The sequence below is a fragment of the Mus pahari genome, chromosome 22 (genome assembly GCF_900095145.1).
Source record: "Mus pahari chromosome 22, PAHARI_EIJ_v1.1, whole genome shotgun sequence".
In the NCBI taxonomy this organism is placed as follows: domain Eukaryota; kingdom Metazoa; phylum Chordata; class Mammalia; order Rodentia; family Muridae; genus Mus; species Mus pahari.
In genome coordinates this window covers 6,751,771-6,777,016 of record NC_034611.1, presented here as the reverse complement: position 1 = coordinate 6,777,016, position 25,246 = coordinate 6,751,771, and the positions used below count along the sequence as shown (strand labels likewise).

The 25,246-nt window shown below is 41.2% G+C and overlaps 1 protein-coding gene across 1 annotated transcript in view; it reads right to left on the bottom strand.

Annotated features, from left to right (window-relative positions):
- Window positions 1-23,535, bottom strand: part of Cpa6 (carboxypeptidase A6) — a 339,381-nt gene extending 315,846 nt beyond the window's left edge. Inside the window, exon 1 of the mRNA XM_021222178.1 lies at window positions 23,201-23,535. Within this exon, the coding sequence (XP_021077837.1) occupies window positions 23,201-23,316 (116 nt within the window). The 5' untranslated portion in view covers window positions 23,317-23,535. The remainder of the gene's footprint in view (window positions 1-23,200) is intronic.
- Between the last annotated feature and the right edge of the window lie 1,711 nt (window positions 23,536-25,246).

Genomic DNA, 25,246 nt, shown 5'->3' with positions numbered 1-25,246 from the left:
AATTATCTTTTTCTTTGATGTTTGAGAAGTTAAAGAAATTATTATCCTCAAAAAGGAATTCACAACATCTTCTTCTAGATATTACTTAGAAGCACTGAATTTGCCAAATCTGAGGAATACTTGCTAAGCCTGCCTGTAGACTCATTCACCTGGATGTGAGGCTGAGGTTTAGGGCCCAGTGTGGTGAGTGGTACATGAATACATACATACATATATACATACATACATATATACATGCATACATATATGCATACATACATATACACACATGTATCTCACAGAGTTTATTAAAAGGCATTTTAGGAGACTGCAAAGTCAGAAACCTTGCTATGTGTCTACTTTCTACATCATTATAAGTACTGATTATTTTTCTCTATCTCCAAGTTTCCTTTTCAGAGATGCTCATTATCCAAAAAGAAGTAGTTGAGGGTAAAAGTCGCTCAACTCATCAAACCATTTGATACTTAGGTTGAGGTGAAGTGAGGAAGCTTAGTCCAGCTGTCATCCTCCTTTCCTATTTTAATTGTTGTTGACAAGTTGGAAAGAGAATCATGAAGACAACAGAATTATCTCCAAATCTAATCAAAGTAGTAAATCTTTTGGGGCATTTATTGTTCATGAAGTCCCATGAAAGGCATATAATGTAACCGAAAAAAGTGAGCTTCACAGTTAATGGGCTGATGATGAAGAATTGGGCAAGGAAGGTTGTGGGAGAGGGGTGCCTTTATGGGCATATTTAGCCAACAATAGGGATGGAGCTGTAGAAGGAGGGGTAGGGGAGTAGGAACAATTCAGAGAGGATGAAGAATTATGTCCTGAATGGGTACAGATGAAGTGAATGAGTGTGAGCATGTCATGGTATACACTAACTGGACAGGCATTTGCCTTTTGAAACTTTTAACTAGCACACAAAACTTTACTATTTATGGGGGAGTTTGTGATAATTTGATCCATGTATATAATGCATAATGATCAGATCAGAGCCATTAGCATTTTTATCTCCCAAACAGCTGTTATTTCTTTGTAGTCTTTGAATATTTCTTTGGGTTCCTTGTAAAGGACAAACACAGTGATCTCTCGTGTTTTGAAGTGGAAAACAGCAACAACAGGAGAGTTAAGATGGGAAAGGAAAAAGTTGCAGAGAATCAGCTTGCTGAGTACCTTGGATGTCTGACAAATGAATTTGGATTTGATTTTTGAGATGTCACAGACTTCCAAAGCGTTTACCCGTCAGAAGAGTGTAGTGTCCAGCACTTTAGGAGGGCTAATCTGGTACTGATGTGCCTAGTGAACTAAAGCAGAGGCGAAGAAAGGGGTTGTGGTGATAGAGGCATAAAATAAGAGAGAAAGAGAGATGGGAGTATGAAAAGAGCTATGAGACTTGAGTTGCTAAACCAAGACAAATGAACGAGGTGTGGATATGCTGGGTGACTGGGTTCCTTTAAATGGATGAGGATAGGGAAACACAGCAGAAAAGGTGAAGGATAAGGGGTGAACCATTTTAGAGAAGTTGGCATACAGGCTCCACATAGAGATGTCCAGCAGCCACTTGGACATTTGGGACTGAAGTTAAGGGAAGGAGCCAGGACTGGAAATGAAGGCTCAGGGGTCATCATATCATAGGCAGCAGCCAGAGCCATAATAATGATTGGTCTCTCAGGTAGAGCCCAGGGCTTACAGCTGCAGAGATACAAACTAAGCACCAGGTGGGGGTGAGGAAGATGAGTCCAGTGACAGTCCAAAGGGAGGAGCACAGAGAAGTGCTGTGTGCATACGGACAATCCCACAGATGTCCAGGACAGACAATTTGAAAATGAGGATGAGTGAAGTTGATAGGCCTTCAGTAACTGTCAGCTCTGTGTCATGAGGCCTGAACTAAGGTCTTAGTTTAGTTTCACTGACTTAGGTCACTTTCATCTATGCTCTGGATTGGCCTTCCCATTGATTGCTTCTTGGCTGTCTTTGCTAGAGAACAAAGCCACTGTATACATTAAATATTTCATTCAAGGAAGATCAACGTGAATTGGCCTTTCCTATGATAACTAGCACTGAGAGTCATCAGCTAATGCCCATTATTAATATTTACTAATCAACCTACTATGTGACAAACCCCTGAATCAGAGGCTGAGCAAACATCTTATCTACATTTTTAACAGCACCAAGGGCAAGCATTACGAGTGTTTAAATAAATCAAATACAGGCTGAAAAAAAGAAGTCATAAATCTAACATATGGAGTTAATGGTGCCAAGTGGTTTCTTTTCATAGCACAAGAACCTTGTAAAGCTGAACATACTGGCTGGCCACGCCCACTAGGCTGCTTGGTGCCCTCAGACTTTGTTGCATGACATCTGGTGCTTTACTGCCTTAGAGGGAGAGAGAAATACTATGCATGCCATTCACTCCATCTCCAGCCTTCCCTGAAGTTCCCTTTCAATCTGGCCTTACTTTCTCTGTTAGTGGAATCATTCTTTAAGGAGTTCAGATATGGAAGGTCTGGTGTTAATAGGTTTTTTTTTTTTTTCTTTTTTAACTTCTATAATAGTCTCATAGCCATTTATCAGAAAAGAAGTCACGGCATGAAGCAAATAATGAATGTTTACCAGCTTCACTTGCAGAGATTTTAAAAAATAATGCCTTTGAAGGAAAGTGTATGCATCCAGTCTACAGGTTATGATGCAATCTACATGAGGACATGAATGGGAAGGGTCAGAAGATAATCAACCATCAAGGGGCAGAGTCATACATTGCATGACAAGGCTAATACATTACTGTAACAAAAATATCACATCATAGATTAATGGCTTCAGAAACGTAAAAAAACAAAAACGAAAAACAAATCCTATTTTTTTTTTTCTCAAACATGTTTAAAACTTACATACCCTGAGAGCTATATGGGAAGACTCAGCATTAATGGGACTGACTTTTCTGTGTCAGGGTCTTCGTGCCACCACTGCCTATGTGGCCTCTGGCAGACAGAGGCCTGCCTTGACCTTACTTGACAGACCTCCCCAACCATTCACAACCCATAGGCTCTACATGAGATGTATAGTAGTCACTGCAATAGAATCCTAGGTCTAATTTCTAGGCACCAACTCAGGCCATTTAGTGTGTGCCTAGACAGCTTTTATTCACTATGCTGGTAATCCTGACGAAGCATGAACCTTGAGATCTGCTCTGTTCATTGTGTGTTGTGAAATAAATGTGGCTGTGATTCAGGGTGGCTTATGGTTTCTATTTCCTAAGAATGGTAACACAGACTGAATCGCCCTCAGAGCAGAAAACAATTGTCCTGAATATGAGACTAACTTATGATCCAGCAAGTTTTGCTCTTCAATTCTAGGAAATGAAAACATCATAGAGACACTTATTTTGTCCTGTGATGCCATTATTTCAGGGACATTTGGAGCATTTGATTTTTTTGTTTGTTTAATTCCTTCAGAATAGGTCAGAGTAGATGCCTGGAACACAGTGACATAACGAAAATATATAAATCAAAGTCAAACTCAAATTTCCTCTTGCCTAGTCCAGCTCTTAGGAAATACATAATCATATGGTACAATTAAGTTTGTCATGTTGGTATAGCAGATCGTCTTAGTACTAAAAGGACAAATTAATGCATTCTTACAAAATATCATGGCCACCATTTCCTCCTTGATCTAAAAAGAAAACAAACATCAACATAAACAGATTCCAAAGAAACATCTGCACAATGCAAAAGTTAGCACATTTCAAAAACAGGGTCATAGTATTTAATCCTTTCTTTTTATTTTAAAATTTATATTGCTCATGTTCTTCTAGGTAAATTATGCTCATAGCTCATTCCTTGTTAATAGCTTCATAATATTTTATATTATAGACATATCACAATTTTCCTGATTGATCCTTAATTAATGGATTTTGTTTTTTAGTGTTTTAAAAACCACTATATTCAATATAATAAGCATTTGACACACATAATAATTCTTTTAGACAAGTAATTTTCTAGTGATATTTCTCTGCGAGGGGTTCTAAAAATCTTAACAAATCTTCTAGATAAATTTATAAAGAACTCACAGCAACTTCATGTTTCTTCCCTTGCCGAGCAGTCATAACTTCTCCCATGCCTTCTCTAGCTCTGTCTATTTTCAGTCTTTCATTCTACTAGTTTGATATGTGGGAAAAATAGCATTCCACTGGGAGTCAGGTGGAGATGAAAATAAATATATATTTTTCTCTAAGTACTCTCTGCTGTAAAGTCCTCTAGATAAAAACATTTCCGACAACACACACACACACACACACACACACACACACACACACACACACACACACACACTTGTATAGTCCCCAATCCTCACCCCACACATACACACCATACACGCACATACCACACATAAATACACACCATACACACACTTACTTGTACAGTCTCCCAAACCCCACCCCACATGTACACATCATACACACACACACCACACATTAATACACACCATACAAACACACACGCATACACACCAATGAAGCTTTTATTTAAGCATAAATATCAAAAGGGAAAATAATTTTTAAAATATAATTTAAAATGAAAAATCTAGAACATTTGCATAGCTTTGAGGGGGAGGGCTAGTTTATCTCTTTAAACAAAGTACGATGGAATTCCAGAAAGGAGGAAAATGAAGGTAGTTTGCTATGTAACTATTAACATCATTTACATTGCCTTGCAGAAATGTTAAAGGGAAAATGATGGATAAAAGCAAACTTTTTGTTATTTATGATAAATTTTGATTATTTATGATTAATATCTCTACTACATGGGTCTTTCAACAATTGCTAAGAAAAAGCAAAGGGGAAAATAAAGGAAACTAAAACAAGCAAAAATACAAATTCCTCATTGCCCCTGTTCCCTACAGCCCCCATTCCACAAAACATGACTTTAGGAGTCCTGATATATAGACACAGAGGCTCAATAAACATGATAAGTTAATATAGGGGCATGAGATGCTGCTATTGGTTAACTCAATGGAGCACAGGGATTGTCATCATCTCTTTAGGGTTATGTGTGTACATGTTCATAAATTTGGGGTATATGTGTGTGGATATACATACATCTAAATGTACATCATATGTGTAGATCCCAGAGGTCAACCGCAGGTTTCTTCTTCAGTTGCTCTTCTCATTGTTTTTTGAGACAATTTTTATAACTTTTACCTGGTGTTTGCAGTCAGCCAGGATTCCTGGATCTGAGCCTCATGGATCCACTTTGCCAACCTTCCCAATGCAAGTATTACAGGTATACACTACCACATCCGTTATCACACCACACCAGATGACCACACCACATCAGATTACTATACCAAATTACCACACCAGATTACCACATCACAACCAGATTATCATACAATACCCAGATGACCACACCACACCAGATAACCACCCCACACCAGATGACCACCCTACACTAGATGAGCATCCCATACCAGATTACTGTACCATACCAGACAACCATACCACACCAGATGACCATATCACACCAGATGACCACACCACACCAGATTACCATACCACACCAGATGACCACATCATACCAGATTTCCATATCACACGAGACGAGCACCCCACACCAGATGAGCACACCACACCAGATGACTACTCCACACCAGATTACCATACCACACCAGATGACCACATCATACCAGATTACCGTATCACACCAGATGACCACCCTACACCAGATGATCACACCACGCCAGATGACCATACCACACCAGACAACCATACCACAGCAGACGACCACACCACACCAGATGACCACACCATACCAGATGACCACCCCACACCAAATGACCACCCCACACCAGACAACTACCCCACATCAGATGACCACACCACACCAGACAACCACACCACACCAGATGAACACCCCATACCCAGATTGTTATGTGGGAACAAACTCAGACCATCATTTTTGAGAAAGAAGAGCTAACTGAGTCATCTCCACAGCCCCATTCTTTTGTTAAAGCCCCATGGTAGAAATTTGTGAACACACCCAACCCTGTATTACTCCGTCTGCCACAACATACAAAAGTAAAGTAAAGAGGAGATAAAATAAGTATACACATATAATGTTTTCTTGGTCATTGTACTTTGGAGGTCACCTTTTCTCTGGGTGACAATGGATTGTCTATAGTTAAAAAATATGATAAATATTTTTCATCATTCTTTAACTCAAAGGAATAAGGTAAAGGCTTTGTAATCAATCTCTAAATGATTTCTTTGTAGTTTTCAGGTTGTGATTAATGAATTAGAAATAGAATAAAATAGCCACTGGTCATATGCAAAACCAAGCCAGAGTGAGAAAGTGGTGACTAAGATGAAAATTAAGATGAGACACTTTATTAGACCATGGTCCATCCATATCCCACAGAAGTGGGGAAAAAATTGATCCTCAAGTCACTTTGTGGAAATCAAAAGATGTTTGATCTGTGCTGTGTTCAAATGACCACTATCACTGCAATTTTAAAATGAAATAGGTTGTGCATGAAACTTCTGGAATGTTTCCTTTCCTGCATCTTAAAATGTAATAGGCAAGCTTAGACTGGGAAAAATATCTGTCATAAGGAAATACATGTAAAGGTATAATGGATGGATTTTCTATGTACTATTTCACATGCTTCTCTCTCTTCTAAACAAAAATCTAAATATAGATGTAATAGTGCCATTGCACTGAGACCACTGAAGACTGTCATTTGAGATCTATCTCCTTAAGTACGTGCATCACGTGCATCGGCATGATGCAGCGCCTTCTGGCATCACTTTGAGCTGGAAGGCCAGCCGTGAGTCCTGCTCCTCATTTCCACATAGCCCCACAGTCTAAGTGACTTCCAGGAGGCCACTGCTTTGGGTGATTTAACACTTTGTTGGCAAGGCCATCAATCTCATTTGCACTAAGGAATAGCAAAGGCTGTACTTGTTTTCCTTTTCTGTCATTACCTTGGCACTGGCTGTTAAATTAAGTACACTGACTCCTGATGCTTATTTGCAAAGCTCCTTGGCACAGGATACACAGAAGGTAAAAATTTGCCTTTGACTTTTTTGGTTTTTGGGGTTTTTTTTATTGAGAATTTATACATGCTTGAAATTATTTTTCTTTGAATGAGAAACTGTTCATACTTAATACAGAACAATTAGCAAATTGGAAAAAAGTATAGGGATTGCAAAATCTGCAATGAAATCACCTGGCCATTAAAATATTTGGGAGCTTTTGTGCCAGATATAGTGACAGTATCATATGCAAAAGTAAATTATTGTAAAGCCAGAATGGTTAATGATATTCTATAGCTCATTTTCTCTCTGTTTTATATCTTGGCCATTAAAAGCGATCAACATTTACAATGAGCCCAGTAGATTCCATTATATGTACCCTTGGCCTATTATTGAATATAAGTTACATTCCAGGTTCTGATAGAGTGCATAAATTGGTAGTAAACATCGTTCTCTGCACTCTAAACATATGTCCACCTTTCAGATGATTCCCTTGGGAAAGCATTACAAATAAAACTCCAGAGAATATTAACATGAAAAACAGTTTATATTTGTTAACTTATACATGTCAGTCTTCTGCCTATTTTAAGCACTTAGCATTCATGAACTCAGTTAATAATGGTTCAAGTTTACAGATATAGAAACTGAGGCATAGAGAGACGAACTCCCACCCAGGTAACCTTGATTGCCAGTGGCAGAGCTGGAGAAATGACCTGACACACTCTGAAGATGTGCCTCTATGCTTCATGGATTCTAAACACATGCCAGAAAACAGCTGGGAACTTGTGAGAAAGGCAGAGACTTCAGTTCTGCTATTAAGTCCTTCCATTAAGTCCTGAAGTTCAATTGATCTACATCTTTAGCAGAGTCCCCACAATCATTTACACATCTAACCTTGAGTAGCTCTAGCAGTGTGTTCTGTAAGGTTGATAGATCTTATCAACTTTAATGACAAAAAAAGCTGCTAGCATTACTGTAGACAGAGAAAATGTGCTCGTTATTCAGAATTTAGAGCTGTGTTATTGAAACATCTGAAACTGTGGTCATTTTAGATTTTAAAACACCGGTATTGGCAATTTATTCCATGTAGCTCAACACTGGCGATGAGTAAGATAACAGGTATTTGCCAGTCTTTGGAGAGATTGGATGTGAGCAAAATAAGATGAGGTCCCTTTTCTCAAAGAGGATATACTGTAGTTTGAAAAAAATAAATGGTTGCCATACAAAGTGATGTATGATTATGAGGAACATTCTGAGAACCCAGGAGGAAGTTAAGTGAAGTTTTGAAAGAGTTATGAGAGAACATGATCATTTGCTGCTGTCAATGGCAAGAAAGATGGACATGCAAGGCCTAGCCAAATTATTAAATGGACATCTCCATATCCTCTGCGCAGAGCCAGATAAAGTTCATGAATAATGTTGGTGGTCTATGTGTTATAGGAGTTGGGGATTGTTGCTTATATTGCATCAGCCTGTCAAATGCATTGTGCTTAATGGTAATGGCAGGTATGGAGGGTTACAGCATTTAGGATACACTAGTCTCTCATGATATGATGAAATGTGGCCATGTGTTGGTTACATGGGTGTGACATTAAGTCATTGGCCATAGGTCATCAACCAACCTTCAGTCTCTCTCTTTCTCCACCCTTTCTCTCCTTTCTCACAGGAGCCAACTGGCTTTATGAATGTGGGTATCTTGGGATTCTTTGGAACCCCTGTCACGGAAGCATGCTGAGCATCAGTGAAGAATTAGCTCGAGTCTGAGGCCTCTATGCCACATGTGCAGCCCTCTCTTTAATAGGCTTTTCAGGGTTTTACCCTAAGCTCACTTTAAAGAAGCTGCCTCTGCATTTATCACAATCTTAATTCTGTGGTACCTGAAAATAATGCAGGGTCTGACTTAGGGAGCTGAGTGTAAGCCTGCGAGCAAGCTTTGTTTTTCCTGAGTCAGGGCATCTAAAGAAATGGAAAATAAATGAAGAGTAGAATCTAGACAATACACTTCTGAAAGAACTTACAAAAGACCTTTGGTTAATGAGAATTAGTTTTACAATGAGAAAAAAAAAATAAAGTAAAGCATGATCCTCAAAATGAATGAACTGATCAGCCATCTATAGTTTCAGATGAAGTTATATATATTCTTTAGATGGTAAACCAATGTATATTTCTCCAGATTGGTAAAGACAGCGGTGAAAAGTCATGTGTAGTGTTAATGTCTCTAATTCCTGTTGCAGGAGGACTGAGAATAAAAGATGAGTTTTGGCTATATACTAAAACTAGTTATCTCAGAAACGTCAAACCAGAAAATGAATGTAATTAAAATGTATTAGATACATGTCTCAAATTGCCATAATAAACCATTACTATGTATAATTAATATGTGCTAATAAAAACATAAGAGGAATCCAAATCAGACCAGCCAGGGAACAGTGGTTTTGCCTCAGTGATCTCCTCATAGAAGCAGAGTGGTGTTCAAAGCAATCTTAGGTGCCTAGAATCTTAACAAAATAGCTAAGACCAAGTCTGAACTTTAAGGCCTCAAAAACAATCTGCAGGTAGAGTACAATGGCAGGAGATGGGTCAACACACCGATGATCAGAGAGGCACCAGCCCTGGGGTTCCCACATTCCTCTGAGGCTAGAGAGGAAATTGCTTTCAAGTAGTTCTTCCTGCTGTCCTCATATCAAAGTTAATCTAGCAGTGTCTGCTATTTGATTTCAAGTTTGTTTCTCTCCCTATCTCATGACCACCTTCTTCTCCCTCCCTCTGCCCTTTCTATCCATCCATCCATCCACCCATCCATCCATCCATCCATCCATCCATCCATCCATCCATCCATCCACCCACCCACCCACCCATCTGTCCATCCATCCACTCACAAACCCATCCTGGTTTTTACTGAACATATTAAATACTCCTCAGGTGTGGTGAGAATACAGATACACAGAAGAGAAGACAGCATCTAAGGCTCTACTTCCTTCTGACCTAACCACACAGTGATGCAGATCCCAGGTAGTACAATGGTGTGCAGGATAGAGAGGGTGCTGTGGCTCTTAGGTGGGAGCAATCATAGCCAACTGGAGATGTTACAGATTTGGCTGGTTGAGGATGAAGTGTTTGAACTGGATCTCGAATGGTGGACAGGCATAGATGGTCGGGGGTTGGCCAAAGTGTGCTGAAAAGAAAGCAACACAGGCAAGAGACTGTGTGTGGTTCTGGGCAGTTCACACAGATCAAAGGGAAACAGATGGCCAGATGGCCGGCTAGTGAACAGCAGCAGCAACTAAAGATGCATGTCATACAGCTCGCCTAGACTAAGGCCCTGCCTTGATCCCCACTGCCCCCCCCCTTCTGACTCTCTCCAGTGCTTTTCAAACCTTAGCTTAATCACAGCCTGAGGTGTTTAAAGTCCAGGCACCACTCCCAGCATTCCTTGCTGGAGAGAAGGTTGCCGGACTAGGAACTTCTATTCCCAACAAGTTCCCAGTGATGCTGCTGGCTGTTCAAGGTCATGCCACAAAGTCTCCCACCTTGACACTTTCTTATGCCTAGAAACTTCTGTCTTTAGCCATATCATTCCTGGTTGGCCTCTTTATTCCTCCCATCAGCTCTCTGACATTCTTTATCCCCCTTCTGCACTTTATCTCTCCTTAGCCCTTATCAGAACTCAACACCATGGTTTATTAATTTTTCAATCCTCTTTTTAGAATGTAAATCCCCCAAGAGACTGTGTTTTATTCGGGAGTACCTGAAGCGGGGCTCTTTAGCATCTAACTTCTGGGCTTCCTCAGCTTTAAATCAGCCTGTTATGTGCAGGTTGCCTATCGTAGCACTGACAGAAAGGATGAGAGATGCCTCGGAAGGAACCGAAGAGATAAAGCACCTTTATAGCTCATAGCAGGAGGGATGGAAGTGCAGTGACATAGGAAAGATGCGTGGCCCTCCTTCTTGTCAGTCAAGAGTACACGGTGACCTAATACACTGACATTTTCACTCCTTATTTATAAGTATACCCTTCCTGTCTATTTCCCTCCCAATCTCCCTCCCTTCTTGTCATTTATTAGTAAAAAGTTTTGGGTCAGAAATGGGAAGAAGAAAAGTTAATTTCCCCTGTCAACTTGCCTACATTTAAAGCTATTTATGAAATACAGCTCTGGCACATACATCACCAGGCACTTCCAGAGCTTTAGCTGAGGGAGGCAGAGCCCCTATGAATGTCCTAGCATTGTCCCATGGGCTGTGATTTTAGACTGAATAGAAAGACTGAAAAGAAGGAAAAGAGCATTGCATCACATCTACCTACCTCTGTCCTGACTGGGGACACTGTGGCAGCTTCTCAGCCCCTGCTTCTATGCCTTCTCAGTCAGAAGGTGTGTAACCTCAGACTCTGAGCCAAAAGAAACCTTTCTGTTACTTAAGTTGTCTTTGTCAGGTATTTTGTTTTAGCAACAAGAAAAGTAACTAATATAGAAAGGTAAGATACTGGGAGGCGTGCAAGTAAATAGAGATATTCAGAGTGACTAGATGGATAAGACACTATCTCAGCAAGTCAAGCTTTTATAGGCAAAGCAAAATTAGTTTTAATTTAGGCAAAAAGTCACAATGAGCAAAAATGCTCAGGGGTGTGTGTATGTGTGTGTGTGTGTGTGTGTGTGTGTGTGTGTGTGCATGCGTGCGTGTGCATGTGTGTATATGTCTGAGTATGTATATATGTGTACATGTGTGTGTATGTGTGTATGTATGGGTATATGTGTATATATGTGTATATGTGTGTGTATAGGTGTGTGTATGTGTGTGTGTTTTAATTAGGTATTATACTGATTTTCTAGTAATTACTTATTGTCATCTCTTTATATTTCACAGAGGTTGGAAAATAGGAGAAGTGGGTTTTCTACATCATCATCTTCTTAGAATGCTAAGTATTTAGAAGCTTGCAGACAAGAAAATATTCCATCAGCTCTAAACAACAGCTATCCTGGCAGATCTCAAAGGCCTCCAACCTCCAGGATGTTTAGTGATTTTGACACCATATGTGCTGTTATCACATCAGACATCCATTACAGTTATGATGAATAGAAGAATGCCACATTTTACAAATCTGTAAAACCATAAAAGGAACTTAGCAGACATTTATCTCATTCATGAATTAGTCTGATAAGATACAGGAATTCTGAAAGGCAAGTTGGGGGGATAAAAGTATCACCTATGAGGTCATACATTCAAAAGGTTGAAGATTTCTATATGTGTATAAATAAACCAAGTTCTTATCTGGTGATAGATGAGTATCATGCTGAACATCTTCTCTTTAGCAGGTGGTAACCTAAGACTGAAATACCTTAAAAGTTCAAGATGGGCATGTTGAGAAAATAATGGAAGGGACAAGTCAAGGAGGATCTCTGGTGACCTAATGTCTGGGCATTTTCCTTTGATTACTTGTTCATATGTGTCACCTCCTTTCACCAGTCCTCTCTCCGTCCCTCTTTTTATCCTTCCAATCAACTGCTTGATTAAAACATAAGCTCTAAGGGGTTAGAAATGGCCACACAGGCTCTCAGAAAGACATACATACTAAAGATCCTAACCCCATGTGAGCTAAGGAATGATGGCCACTGTGTGACCAGCAGTCAGTGTGTGGAAGGAGTCAGGGTGGGGGATGGGATGTTGGGAGATGGATGAAGGTATTCCTAGTTCTTCCTAAGAAGACACCAAGATGTTCACAGTTTGTAACTTAGTCCCTCAGAAATGTGAGAGAAAACAGTCAATTTTATAGCTAGATGTACCCGCATGGATGCCAAGCCTTTCCAATTAGTTATTAACATGACCATCTAATATTGTATCATGCACTGCATGTTGATTTACAAAGAACTATGCCATTTCCTCCAGTGAGAGAGAAATAGAAATTAGCAGTTGTCGTCTCCTTTCCCTTTTGGCATTGCTATTATGTTTTTAGCTTTGTTTGTTTGCTTTGTTTTATTTTTATGATTTTTCCTTTCAGAGCCCCAGAAACTGCATTAGAAAAAAAAAACTCCTTAAATGTGTGTGTGTGTGTGTGTGTGTGTGTGTGTGTGTGTGTGTGTGTTCAATTCCAGGTGTTTCCCAGAGAGAAATTCTGCTCTGATGGTTCAATTCATTTAATAGCATGAGGATTGGTGGAAACTGGGTAGGAATGGACAGTCCAGGGATGCTAAAGCAGCCAAGCATGGTAGTCCCTGGGTGTGAGGAACAACAGCATTACACCCTAGAGACTAGAGAGAGCTGGACTATGTCAGGGAAGTGCCAGCAAGACATGTTTATCCAAGACCCAGCTACCATCAAACCATGGCACCAAACGAAACCAGAAGCAAGGGGCAGGGAAGAAATTCTCTAACTTTTCTTTTCTCTCTTCCTGGTTCCACTAGCCTGATACAGAAAGCGGCCAGACATAGGCTGAGAAGTCTTTCTTCCAGACCCAGAGAAAAGAAAGTTACGGAATGGGTAGGAACTGGGAGGCTATCAGCATTCCTTTTGTTTTACTTACATTGTGACATCATGCAGATGCATTTAAACACACATCCTTGTCCTGTGAATAAGCACATCTGCTATAAGCACAGTAATAGTTTATGGGTAATGTTACTTGTCAAATGAAGTTACATGAAACTATCCAGTAGAAACTCATGGGCTGGAGTCGTGGTTCTGTTGTGAACTATCTATCATCTTTACCATCAGTGGTGAGCCTTCTGAAGGACTCAAGTCATTTCCCTCAGGAACATCCAGAACCTAAAACCTTGCTCCTTTATTCAGATCTCCTATTCACGTGACCTCCTCTTTACCTACAGCTTCTCACTCTTCTTTATATGGCAAAAGACCAGACACCATTCCTCCATTAAGTAATAGCAAAATGGTAAAGGTGTCCTTCAGGCTTGAGGTTTGAACCCACAACTCTTGTGGCCACCTTCCCTTCAGGGATAAATAATCCACTAGAAATTATTGTCCACAGTTAATGCTAATTTTTTCATATTCCCTTCAGTCTTCAATATGCTCTGGATTTTTCAGCCATTTGACCAAAGATATCTTTGATGACATCACACATGATTTCCTTTATGGAAACCAACAGGTACCGCCTGGCAATAACTGAGGTAACTGACCTCTCTCTTTTTTTAACTTTTAAAAATATATTCTTTGCATACTTTATATCCCAACCAGTTTCTCTTATCTCCAGTCTCCCTCCACCCTGCTCTACCACCCAGATTCCTTCCTCCTCAGTTTACCTTTAAGAAAGAAATGGAGAGAGAGAGAGAGAGAGAGAGAGAGAGAGAGAGAGAGAGAGAGAGAGAGAGAGAGAAAGAAAGAAAGAAAATCAGTCATATCAAGGCTAGCCTAGTCAACCCAGGAGGAGGAAGAGGAGGAGGAGGAGTAGGAAAAGGGTCCTAGGCAGAGCAAACACATCAGAACTCCCCTCTCTCACTGGTAGGAGTCCCACAAGAACACCAAGCTATGCAAACAGCGTGTATGCAGAGGACCCAGCCAGAGCCAGGCTGACTCCGGATCGTTGCTTCAGTCTGGATCTGTGAGCCCCTGTGAGCCCTGCTTAGTTGATCCTGTGGGTTGTGTTCTCCTGGTCCTGGACTGCTCTGGCTCCTACAATCCTTCCTCCCCTCTTCTGCAGGGCTCTCCTCCCAGCATTGCCTTGTGTTCGGTTGTGCTGACCTCTTTGTTACCACTCAACATTCATTTAACTATCATTTTCTGTACTTCTTACTTTCTAGACCTTTCTATCAGTCTCCTCTTGGACATCTCCCCTGGTTTTCGGCACTCTTTTCATGCCAATGCATACTTCCTGGGTGATCTACCAGATGTTTAGAATTTGTTTGCATATCATTTATATTTCCTCTGTAAAGATTTTGGTCTACTCACTCCATCTTAAATGTGTGCCATTTTGTACACTTCCCTCTTGTATCTATTTAATTACTTAATGGTTGCAGCTCTACACCTGACAGGTCCTTCAGCTCATCCCGTTTTCTCTCTCTCTGCCATTGCAGTGTTAGAATCATCACTGCCTTAGTTGCCTTGTGCACAGCCGTCAGCCTTTACATCTTCCCTTCTCGGGGATTATAGAAAGAACTTTCTTTTAAAACTTTATCTGCATCTCCTGCTGAAAATATATTACTATTCTACCACATTAGGTGAGATTAGAATTGTGTGTGATGGATGACAAATATGTCACTCCTTTGCATGCCTCTGCAGCCTTAGCTTATGTCTTGCTCTCAGAGAAAGTGGTTACTCTGCTTATCTAGAGCTCATCAAGCTCTCTTGGAGCTCTCTGACGTAAACTATCCTCTGGGTCTGGAAAGCCTTCCTCAAATTTCAACTAGTTGGCTTTGGTTTTCTTTTATGGGAGACTAGGCCATGCCCTTTCCGTACCAGCTATTTAAAAGGAAAAGGCAGCATAATTACACATATGAATCTCCTCAAATTTCTGTTTGTCCTTCAAGAAACTTCTCACAGCTGAGAAGCCAACTTTGATTTTCCCTTCATCCTTCAGTCTGGATTACACGACCTTACCTGGCATGACAAGTTTTCTGTATGGAGTCGGGGGTCTAGGTTGAAACTCCTTGTTTACCTGCTTGAGTTATTCACTATGTAGTGTGCATGAGTTGCTCTTTCATCTCTCTGGTCTGAGCCTAGCCACAGACAGACAGTTCACAAATATTTATAGAAATGAAATAGTCCCTCTTTAAAGATTCCTCAGTTTTGCCAATCCATATGGCTTTATCCACAGTAATTGAAGGAAGTAGGGAAGGTTGAGATGGCTTCTAGAGCCACCTAGTGCTGTGGTGTCAATTGTGAGAGATGCTGAGAACTCACCGACCTGGGGCGAAGTCCTAACCTCATCCTAACTCTGCAAATCCTTTCATCTTCAGGGAGTCTGCCTTCTCGGGTAGTAAACAGAAAGGCTGAAGTATTGTTTGTTTTTTGTTTTATGTTTTTCTGTTTCCATTAATTTTGTCAGTCAATAACTTGGAAAGAGCATTTGTAAAATAAAAACAATGTATTTTCAGTCACTTCAAAGTGTGAAACTCTGTATCTGGAGAACCAAGTTGAAATGGTGACACTGTGGTCACCAGTGTCTCTGAGACTTCTGCAAACCTGCGAGTGTCCCTCAGCAAGTGCTTCCAGAGCTGGTCTTCGGCTAATGACAATACTTCACAATGTCCCTTATACCTAAACTGTCTTCCCAATTCTAGCCCATATGGAGAACAGGTTAAATGTGTGGACTTTGGCTTTTCCTTTCCATTTTCCTGTTAGCTAGATTGTGACATAAAAGCTTCCTTCCTGTATCCATGTATAAGTGTACTCACTTATAAATGAGTACATGCCTTTAGGTTTGGGTCACCTCATTCAAGATACATTCTAGTTCTACCCATTTTGCCTGCAAAATTCATGATGTCCTCATTCTTAATAGCTGAGTAGTATTCTATTGTGTAAATGAACCACATTTTCTTTACCCATTGAGAAACAGGCTGTCTTCATTTTCTGGCTATTATAAATAATGATCCTATAAACATAGTTGAGCAAGTGTCCTTGTGGAATGATGGAACATCTTTCAGGTATATGCCCAGGAGAGCTATAGCTGGGTCTTGAGGTAGAACTATTCCCATTTTTCAGAGAAACTGTCAAATTTATTTCCAGGGTGGCTGTACCAGTTTGCACGCCCACCAACGATGAAGGAGTGTTCCCCTGGCTCCACATCCTTGCCAGTATGTGCTATCACTTGAGATTTTGATCTTAGCCATTTTGATGAGTGTAAGGCAAAAATCTCAGAATCATTTTGATTTGTATTTCTCTGATGACTAAGGACATTAAACATTTCTCTAAGTGTTTACAATGCTATAATCCAGAGACCCAAAGAAGCCAAATAATGAGGAGGGGGTGGGGGTTAAGGGAGTTGGGGTTCAGGAAGTGACATCTCAGAGGAAAAGGGGAGGGGGAGTGGAGAAGGATCCAGGTGAGGGGGTACTAGGAGGAGAGGGGGGGACTGATATTGAGTTGTAAACTGAATAGATAGATAGATAGATAGATGATAGATAGATAGATGATAGATAGATAGATAGATAGATAGATAGATAGATAGATAGATAGATAAAAAGCTCCCTTCTTGGACCATATTTCCAAGTTGGGTGTTGATCAGGTCAAAGGTACAGGACCCCAGGGGTCTGGACACCGGCACTGTCAACCAGCCATAGCTGTTCTGGATTTTTATATGCCTACAAAATGAATTTATTTAGAATATTAAAGGCAGGGGTTCTTTGCTAAAGCAACAAACAAACAAGCAAAAGTTAGGCAACCCAACAATATACTAAAAGAGATATTTAGAGAAAATGATGTGCTATTTTAAAAAAAATTGGGGTAAAGGGGGAAAAGGTCAGGTAACATGTAAAGGCAGAATGATCAGAATTACACCAGACTTCTCACCAGAGACTTTGAAAGCCAGAAGATCCTGGACAGGTGTCATACAGACCCTAAGAGAACACAAATGCCAGACTACTATACCCAGCAAAATACTCAGTTACCATAGATGGAGAAACCAAAGTATTCCATGACAAAATCAAATTCACACAATATCTTTCCATGAATACATCTCTTCAAAGGATATTAAAGGGAAAACTCCACACAAAGAGGGAAACTATACCCTAGAAAAAGCAAGAAAGTAATCTTTCAACAAACCTAAAAGAAGATAGCCACATATACAGAATCCCAACTCTAACAACAACAATAAAAACAAAAGGGACCAACAATTACTTTTTCTTAATATCTCTTAATATCAATGGACTCAATTCCTCAATAAAAAGACATAGACTAAGACTGGCTACATAAACAGGACCCAACTTTTTGGAGCAAACAGGAAACCCACCTCAGGGACAAAGACAGACACTACCTCAGAGTAAAAGGCTGGAAAACAATTTTTCAAGCAAATGGTCCAAAGAAACAAGCTGGAGTAGCCATTCTAATATCAAATAAAATCAACTTTCAACCTAAAGTTATCAAAAAAGATAAGGAGGGACACTTCATACTCATCAAAGGAAAAATCTTCCAAGAAGAACTCTCAATTATGAACATATGTGCTCCAAATGCAAGGGCATCCACATTCATTAAAGAAACTTCACTAAAGCTCAAAGCACGCATTGCACCATACACAGTAATAGTGGGAGAGTTCAATACCCTACTCTCAGCAATGGACAGATCCTGGAAACAGAACCTCTGGTGGAATCACCATCCCTGACCTCAAGCTGTACTACAGAGCAATAGGGATAAAAACTGCATGGTATTGGTACAGTGACAGACAGGTAGATCAATGGACTAGAATTGAAGACCCAGAAATGAACCCACACACCTATGGTCACTTGATCTTTGACAAGGGAGCTAAAAGAATCCAGTGGAAAAAAGACNGCATTTTCAACAAATGGTGCTGGCTCAGCTGGTGGTTAGCATGTAGAAGAATGAAAATTGATCCATTCATACCTCCTTGTACAAAGCTCAAGTCTAAGTGGATCAAGGACCTCCACATAAAACCAGAGACACTGAAACTTATAGAGGAGAAAGTGGGGAAAAGCCTCAAAGATATGGGCACAGGGGGAAAATTCNTGAACAGAACAGCAACGGCTTGTGCTGTAAGGTGGAGAATTAACAAATGTGACTTCATAAAATTGCAAAGGCAAAAGACACTGTCAATAAGACAAAAAGGCAACAAACAGATTGGGAAAAGATCTTTACCAATCCTAAACCTGATAGAGGGCTAATATCCAATATATACAAAGAACCCAAGAAGTTTGACTCCAGAAGACCAAATTATCCTATTAAAAATGGGGTACAGAGATAAACAAAGAATTCTTAGTTGAGGAATATCAAATGCCTGAGAAGTACCTAATAAAATATTCAACATTCTTAGTTATCAGGAAAATGCAAATCAAAACAACTTTGAGATTCCACCTCATACCAGTCAGAAAGGCTAAGATCAAAAACTCAGGTAACAGCAGATGCTGGTGAGGATGTGGAGAAGGAGAAATACTCCTCCATTGCTGGTGGATTGCAAGCTGGTACAACCACAAGCAGTATGGGTGGGAAGCCAGGCCTCTTTGTCCTCATAGTGGAGACACAGCAGTCCTGGGAGATCAGCATACGCTCAGCTTGAGAAAAGATGTCTAACTCTCTGAGTTGGTACAATGAGCACGATCCTCATCAGAGCCTGCGTCTCCTAGGCAGCACTTATGCCCTGGATAGTTTCTGTGTTGGGGGGCCAGTCTCTTCACTAACTGGCAGCTTTTCTAGGGTATTCACTGTTGGTTGATGCTCTTGGCACACAATGAGTATTGAGATAATACTTACAAGGATGAAGGGTTATGTCTACAGATACTTCCAGTCCTGCTTTTCCTCATCTTTAAATCATCTAAAGTGCCCCTTTATGTACTTCCCATGTCCTGTGGGCTCCGCCCATGTTCTGTGGGCTCCGTCCACGTCCTGTGGGCTCCACCTGCACTCTAAGCAATGACTGACCACCTGTAATGCCCTCACCCCTGACAGACGGTATCTGAGATAAAACTTCCAATCTCACCTTTATAAGATACACTTTTCTGGATGGACAACCCAGAGACTGCCCCACCTGGGGGTCCATCCCATAATCAGCCACCAAACTCAGACTCTATTGCACATGCCAGCAAGAACTTGCTCAAAGGACACTGATATAGCTATCTCTTGAGAGGCTATGCCAGTGCCTGGCAAATATAGAAGTGGATGTCCATACTCATCTATAGGATAGAACACAGAGACCCCAATGGAGGTGCTAGAGAAATTACCCAAGGAACTGAAGGTGTCTGCAACTCTATAGGTGGAACAACAATATGAACTAATCAGTACCCCCCGGAGCTCGTGTCTCTAGCTGCATATATAGCAGAAGATGGCCTAGTCAGCCATTGTTGGGAAGAGATGCCCCTTGGTCTTGCAAATTTTATATGACCCAACACAGGGGAATGCCAGGGTCAAGAAGTGGGAGTGAGTGGGCAGGGGAGCCGGGTCAGGGAGGGGGGTATAGGGATCATTCGGGATAGCATTTGAAATGTAAATGAAGAAAATATCTAATAAAATAATTTTTTAAAAAAGATACACTTTTCCTTGATTGCTGAAATGATCATGTTCTTTCCCAAACAAGATAAAAGCACTACTTTTTCCTAAATGAGTGCTGGAGTGCAAGGTACAGTTTGAAGCGTTAGGCAGAGGTGGGTGAGAACCCTAAGTACATTCTTGCAGAGACTTTCGGTGAGTTATCTCTGAACCAGAGTTACCCAGGCTGTGCCTGCAAGTCTATTTGTCAGGATGCTTTCAAAAACATCTAGCTGAGGAGGGCAGACCTACTGCGAACGCAGGCAGCAAGCCTCTACAAGTTAGTGTCACAGAACGAAAAAGTGAGTTGAGTACAGTGTTCATCTCTCTCTGCTTCTTGACTGTGGACAATGCACGCACACACACACACACACACACACACACACACACACACACACACCTTCCTATGGTACAAATCATTATTTGTCTATTATGACCACATAGTATAGCAAATAATTAGATTCTTCCATGAAAACAAGATGGGAAAGAAGAGAAGACAGAATTGTTTGCCCTGTGGGAGTCTTGTTTACTGAGTGGCTTTTGATGGTAATGTCTGACTTGGCATTGTTAGTTCCTGCAGCCCTCCTCTAGCTGAGCAGTGGTAGAGCAATCTTATTGAAAGTCAAATTGTTGATCTTGCTTTGTTCTCTTCTGTCTTTTTAAATCTTCCTTGTCAATGTGTGATCTGATAGAGTTACCCCAAAAGGTCTCAGTCTTTGTGTTCAGATTTCTCTATAGGTCTGTAGTTTCTCAAACTCATTTTAAAACTTATTTCCTCAGACACTTCAAGGAAGCTTCTATTACACACTGGCTCTATTCAGCTGTTCTTGTTTGTAATGAGAGGACCTGCTGCTCGTTTGCTCTTCTGAAGGGGCATGTTGTTTTTTCCTGAATATTCTAATTTTTATTCATGCTCAGGGGCCTGCAGATGACAATCACATAGTAATGCATTTGGGCAAGACCTGCCAAATATCTTTTCCATAATGCAAGGAATAAGATTATCCCATAATTATTAACAAGAAAATCAACACAACCTATGAAGGGATGACAGAAGGCAGCTTACAGTCATGCTAAACAGGCAGCAGCGAAGACAGAACATTCCTGTTTCACCCTGTCTTCCTACCAGATTCTTGATCCCTAAAGAGCTAAATATGTAGTAAGTGCTTCCTAAGTAAACAAAGCAAAACGCTCCGCTCCCCTCATTTGTCCTTGGTAAGGAGAGGATGGCTTTCTGTATCGTGAAGGTGAGTTAAAGGTCTTCATTTTCAGTGGAGGGAACACCCAGTACAGTTCAGATTTTCAAGAGGCCTTAGGCTTCTATTATGATGGACAGATAGTGAGAGGCTCTTCAGCTTCTCAGTTTTCATCTCATTTTTTTTTGTCCTTCCAACTTTCAGACATCTGGTAATTTATACATTCGGGACTACCTTATGTTGCAGGCTGAAAGAAATGGTGATTACTACCTTCCGTGCGCAGCAAGAGAGGAGGCAGGGTGATCTCCCCAAGACGCGGCGGCATCATTTCTTAAAAATTCTGAAAGAAAAGATGTTGCTGGCCTCACTTCTCCTACACTCAGTGGTGCTTGGGAAAGGATGCAGGCCACAGGTGAGTGGAGGAGTGGGGTCCTGTATCACATGGAGCACATCTAAACTGATGATATGTTCATCGTCTGGTCTGACATCAGCTGAAAAGTACGATTAACTCCTCCGCAGCCTTAGGATGCAGGTCAGTCATTAAGCAGTCTTTGCTCACATCTCTAAGGAGTGTTGTGTGGCACATGACAAATGATAGGATATAAAGCTTTGCTGTGCAGGAGACTAGAAATAACCTCTTGGATGTAAATGCCCTTCTGTGTCTCAAGAAAAAAAACATAGGTGGAAAAATTTAAGGTTATATTCCCACCTCTATTTCACCAAACACCTCCCCTCTTGATCCCGTGCCCTCCCCAATTAAAATCATGTTTGTGAATGTCTCCCTGTAAATCCTGTATTTGGAAGATTACTAAACAAAAGCAGCATCCAGATCCCCGGGAAGAGAAAGGGAAACACAATTCTGTGTTCCATACTCTCACAAGCTCCACACACAATTCCTAAAATGAACAACTTTTCTTTGAGACACTAATTTTTTTTCCACTGGAGGTAACTGAGTGGTACGGTAATGTCACTTCTCCTCCTTGGTTTTAAGCAACTGAACTAGAGGATCTAGTTAAGGTTCCTTTCTAACATGCAGGCATTCTATAATTTCCAGATTCAAAAAACAAAAAACAAAAACAAAAACAAAACAAACAAACAAAAAAAACCCAGCACTCTGCAAATCTGAGCCAAGCACAGGCTGTCTGTACCACAGTAAGCCTTCAGGATAATAAGAGCACGCACAGTGGTACATTTCTTTAGTTCCAGCTCTGGGCCTCCCATTGCCTTCTCAGAACCTGCTAACCTATAGAGAGGAGAAAACTGTTTTCTTCTTCTGTTTCTTCTTCTTAAAAATACCAGCATGTTTACGGTTGGCTACTTTTTTTCTGCTTATTTATTTTGTGTCGAATTATCTGAACTACCCAGATCTGAAATATCTAACAATCACCCTGAACTAACGTTTTTTTTTTTTTTTTAAAAAAAAACACATTCAGTTCTTAAATAAGTCACAGGTAAATTTTAACCCACGGCTGAAGTGAGTGCACCATTCTAAAGGACACTAATTTCTAGGTCATATTTCATGTGGTACAACAGTATTCCTTATGCTGAGCAGCAACCAAGGCAAATCCTGCAGATACTAGCCACAGCACCCCCAGAGACACTTTCCCATTGAATTTTGAGGCCACAGCTGGGGCTGGGACACTCTAAACAGTATGATAGCCAGACTGTTGTCTACCGTACTTTCGCAGCCAACTGAACCAATACTGGATGCTGTTTATACATTTTATAGAGCGACTATGAAGCCCTCAGCCACACAGAAACCACAAACAACAAAATGGTGAGGCACATGGGGGCTAAACAACACCCTTCTCATACAATTCAAAGCCTCGCAGGACAAGAAGTTGGCTCCACTTACCCAGCATAGCGGTTGTCGTAAGAGTGGCAGTGCCCAGGTTTCAGAATATTCGAAAGGAGCCAGCAAACAGGCAGAAAAGCAGCTGTGTGGCTCCTGGGCTTCCCGAGGAACTTCATACTGTTGCAGTGAAAGGACTTGAAAGTTGCTTAACTGCAGTCACCAAAGGAGGAGGCTGGAGGTGGCTTTACAACACCCCCTGCTCACCAGCAAGTTGTCTGGGAAAGGGGTGGGGGAGAAGGCTTGGGAATGAGCAAAATGTGACACTTTAGTCAGCTAGGGAGTCGCTATTAAGACTGGGTCTTGTGAGGAAATGCAGCCCAGCCCAGCCTGGAAGCAGGGGCCGATCCTAAATCAGGCTCTCCTGAAGGGGCTGGGCCTCCCTGAGCTGACTCACAGGCGGACTTTGCAGGGTGCTAAAGCCTGTGGGGAACCCTTCTCTGGTTTTGGTTTGTCTGTTTGCCTATTGGAGATCACTAAGTCTTTTGAATAACCTTTCTCTCTCTGCTACCTTGACAGCATAGGGACCTTATCTTAATTGCCAACAGTATGTAGGAGACAAGTTCAACAAGCTGGCAGAGACATTCCAGGCTTAATGATTTGTTCTGTCACAACAGATTTCCACACAGGTTTTCCAGATTGAAACCCACAGTAAAGGGAACTTCACTTGTGAAGAAGGAGGCTTAGGCACCTGGATGTGAGAGGTTGGTGTCATTCTGGCTTGTAACTATATGTGGGCAGAGGGACTGCTAGCCTGCTAGGAGCTCTCAGTATTCATTCTGCACCAGCGGTACCCGTATTTGTGGCTGCTGAACAGTTTCTGGAAGGACGGGGAAGCCTCCCAGGGCTTTGTGACCTTGGCTGCACATTTGGAATCATTTAGGGAAACTGAGCATTTCAATCAGAATGCAGAAGGATGGCATCTGTCATTGAAAAAGCTGCCCCAGTGGCTAGGGAGGTGGTTCAGGGAATGAAATACTGGCATGAGGACTCAGGTCCAGATCTCTAGCATCTATGTAAAAGCCAATCCTCGGGGTGCAGGTCTGTGATCCCAGTGTTGAAGGGTGAGGGAAGAGACAGGTGCCACTGGGGGTTGAGTGCTGGGGTACATAGGGACTAGCTCACTCACTGAGTTCCAAGCTGGTCTAGAGCAGGGCTTGGCAAACTTCTAGAGCCTATAAATTACTGATTCATTCTAAAGAGAATTGCTGCCAGGTGGGAAATTCTGCCGTTTATGAGGTGTTTCAAGGTGAGGGCTCATGTGGAGGCCCCTCAGCCACACTTGGAGTAGCATCGAGTCTTGATTTTAGAAGGAACCATGCTTTTTTCTCCTCTTTCTAGACTGTGGTGTGTGTGTGGGGGGAGGGGACACAAATCAAGAAACCTTGGAGCAAGTCATTTCCCAATGGAAATTTCCCATGGTTTTAGTGAAGGAACTGGCTCGGGATTTTTCTTAGCAGCCACATGCTTCTACTCACCCAGAAACCCCACATTGTGGGTTTGCTTTGCCCTAGCTCTGACGGTGTGAGGACATAGCCTGTCACCTTTTTTTCTGCGCACTGGTGCTATTTAAGAAGACAGTGAGCTACAGTGGCTTTACTCCAGTCATTCATACTTGTGAAGTTTCCAGAACTGCAGCACCCTCCACTGCTGGGGGGAAAGCATAACCCTTACCCATAACCTCTACCTGAGTTCAGCCAAGCTCCCCTGGCAGGACTAGTTTCAGGTTCATGACAGCTAAGATCATTTAAAACGATTCTCTGACATTTTCAAATTCTCCCTGAATTAGTTGTACTAATCTTTCCCCTCTGTGTCCCATTCCCCCAAACCTGGGGAAATCTTCTGCTATGGAGCTCACTCTGTTGAATTCTGTCTGGTTGCTTCATAAAATTGCTTTTCTCCCAAAGTACAGAGTTGCATACCATCTATTGTATGAGTGAAGTGCCATGCAGCTTAGCTGGAGGGAAAGAACATTCTCTGAAGGAATGATCAACAACATTTGATGAATGGGTGATGAACCTGGAAAGAGATTCATTCATTCGACAAAAA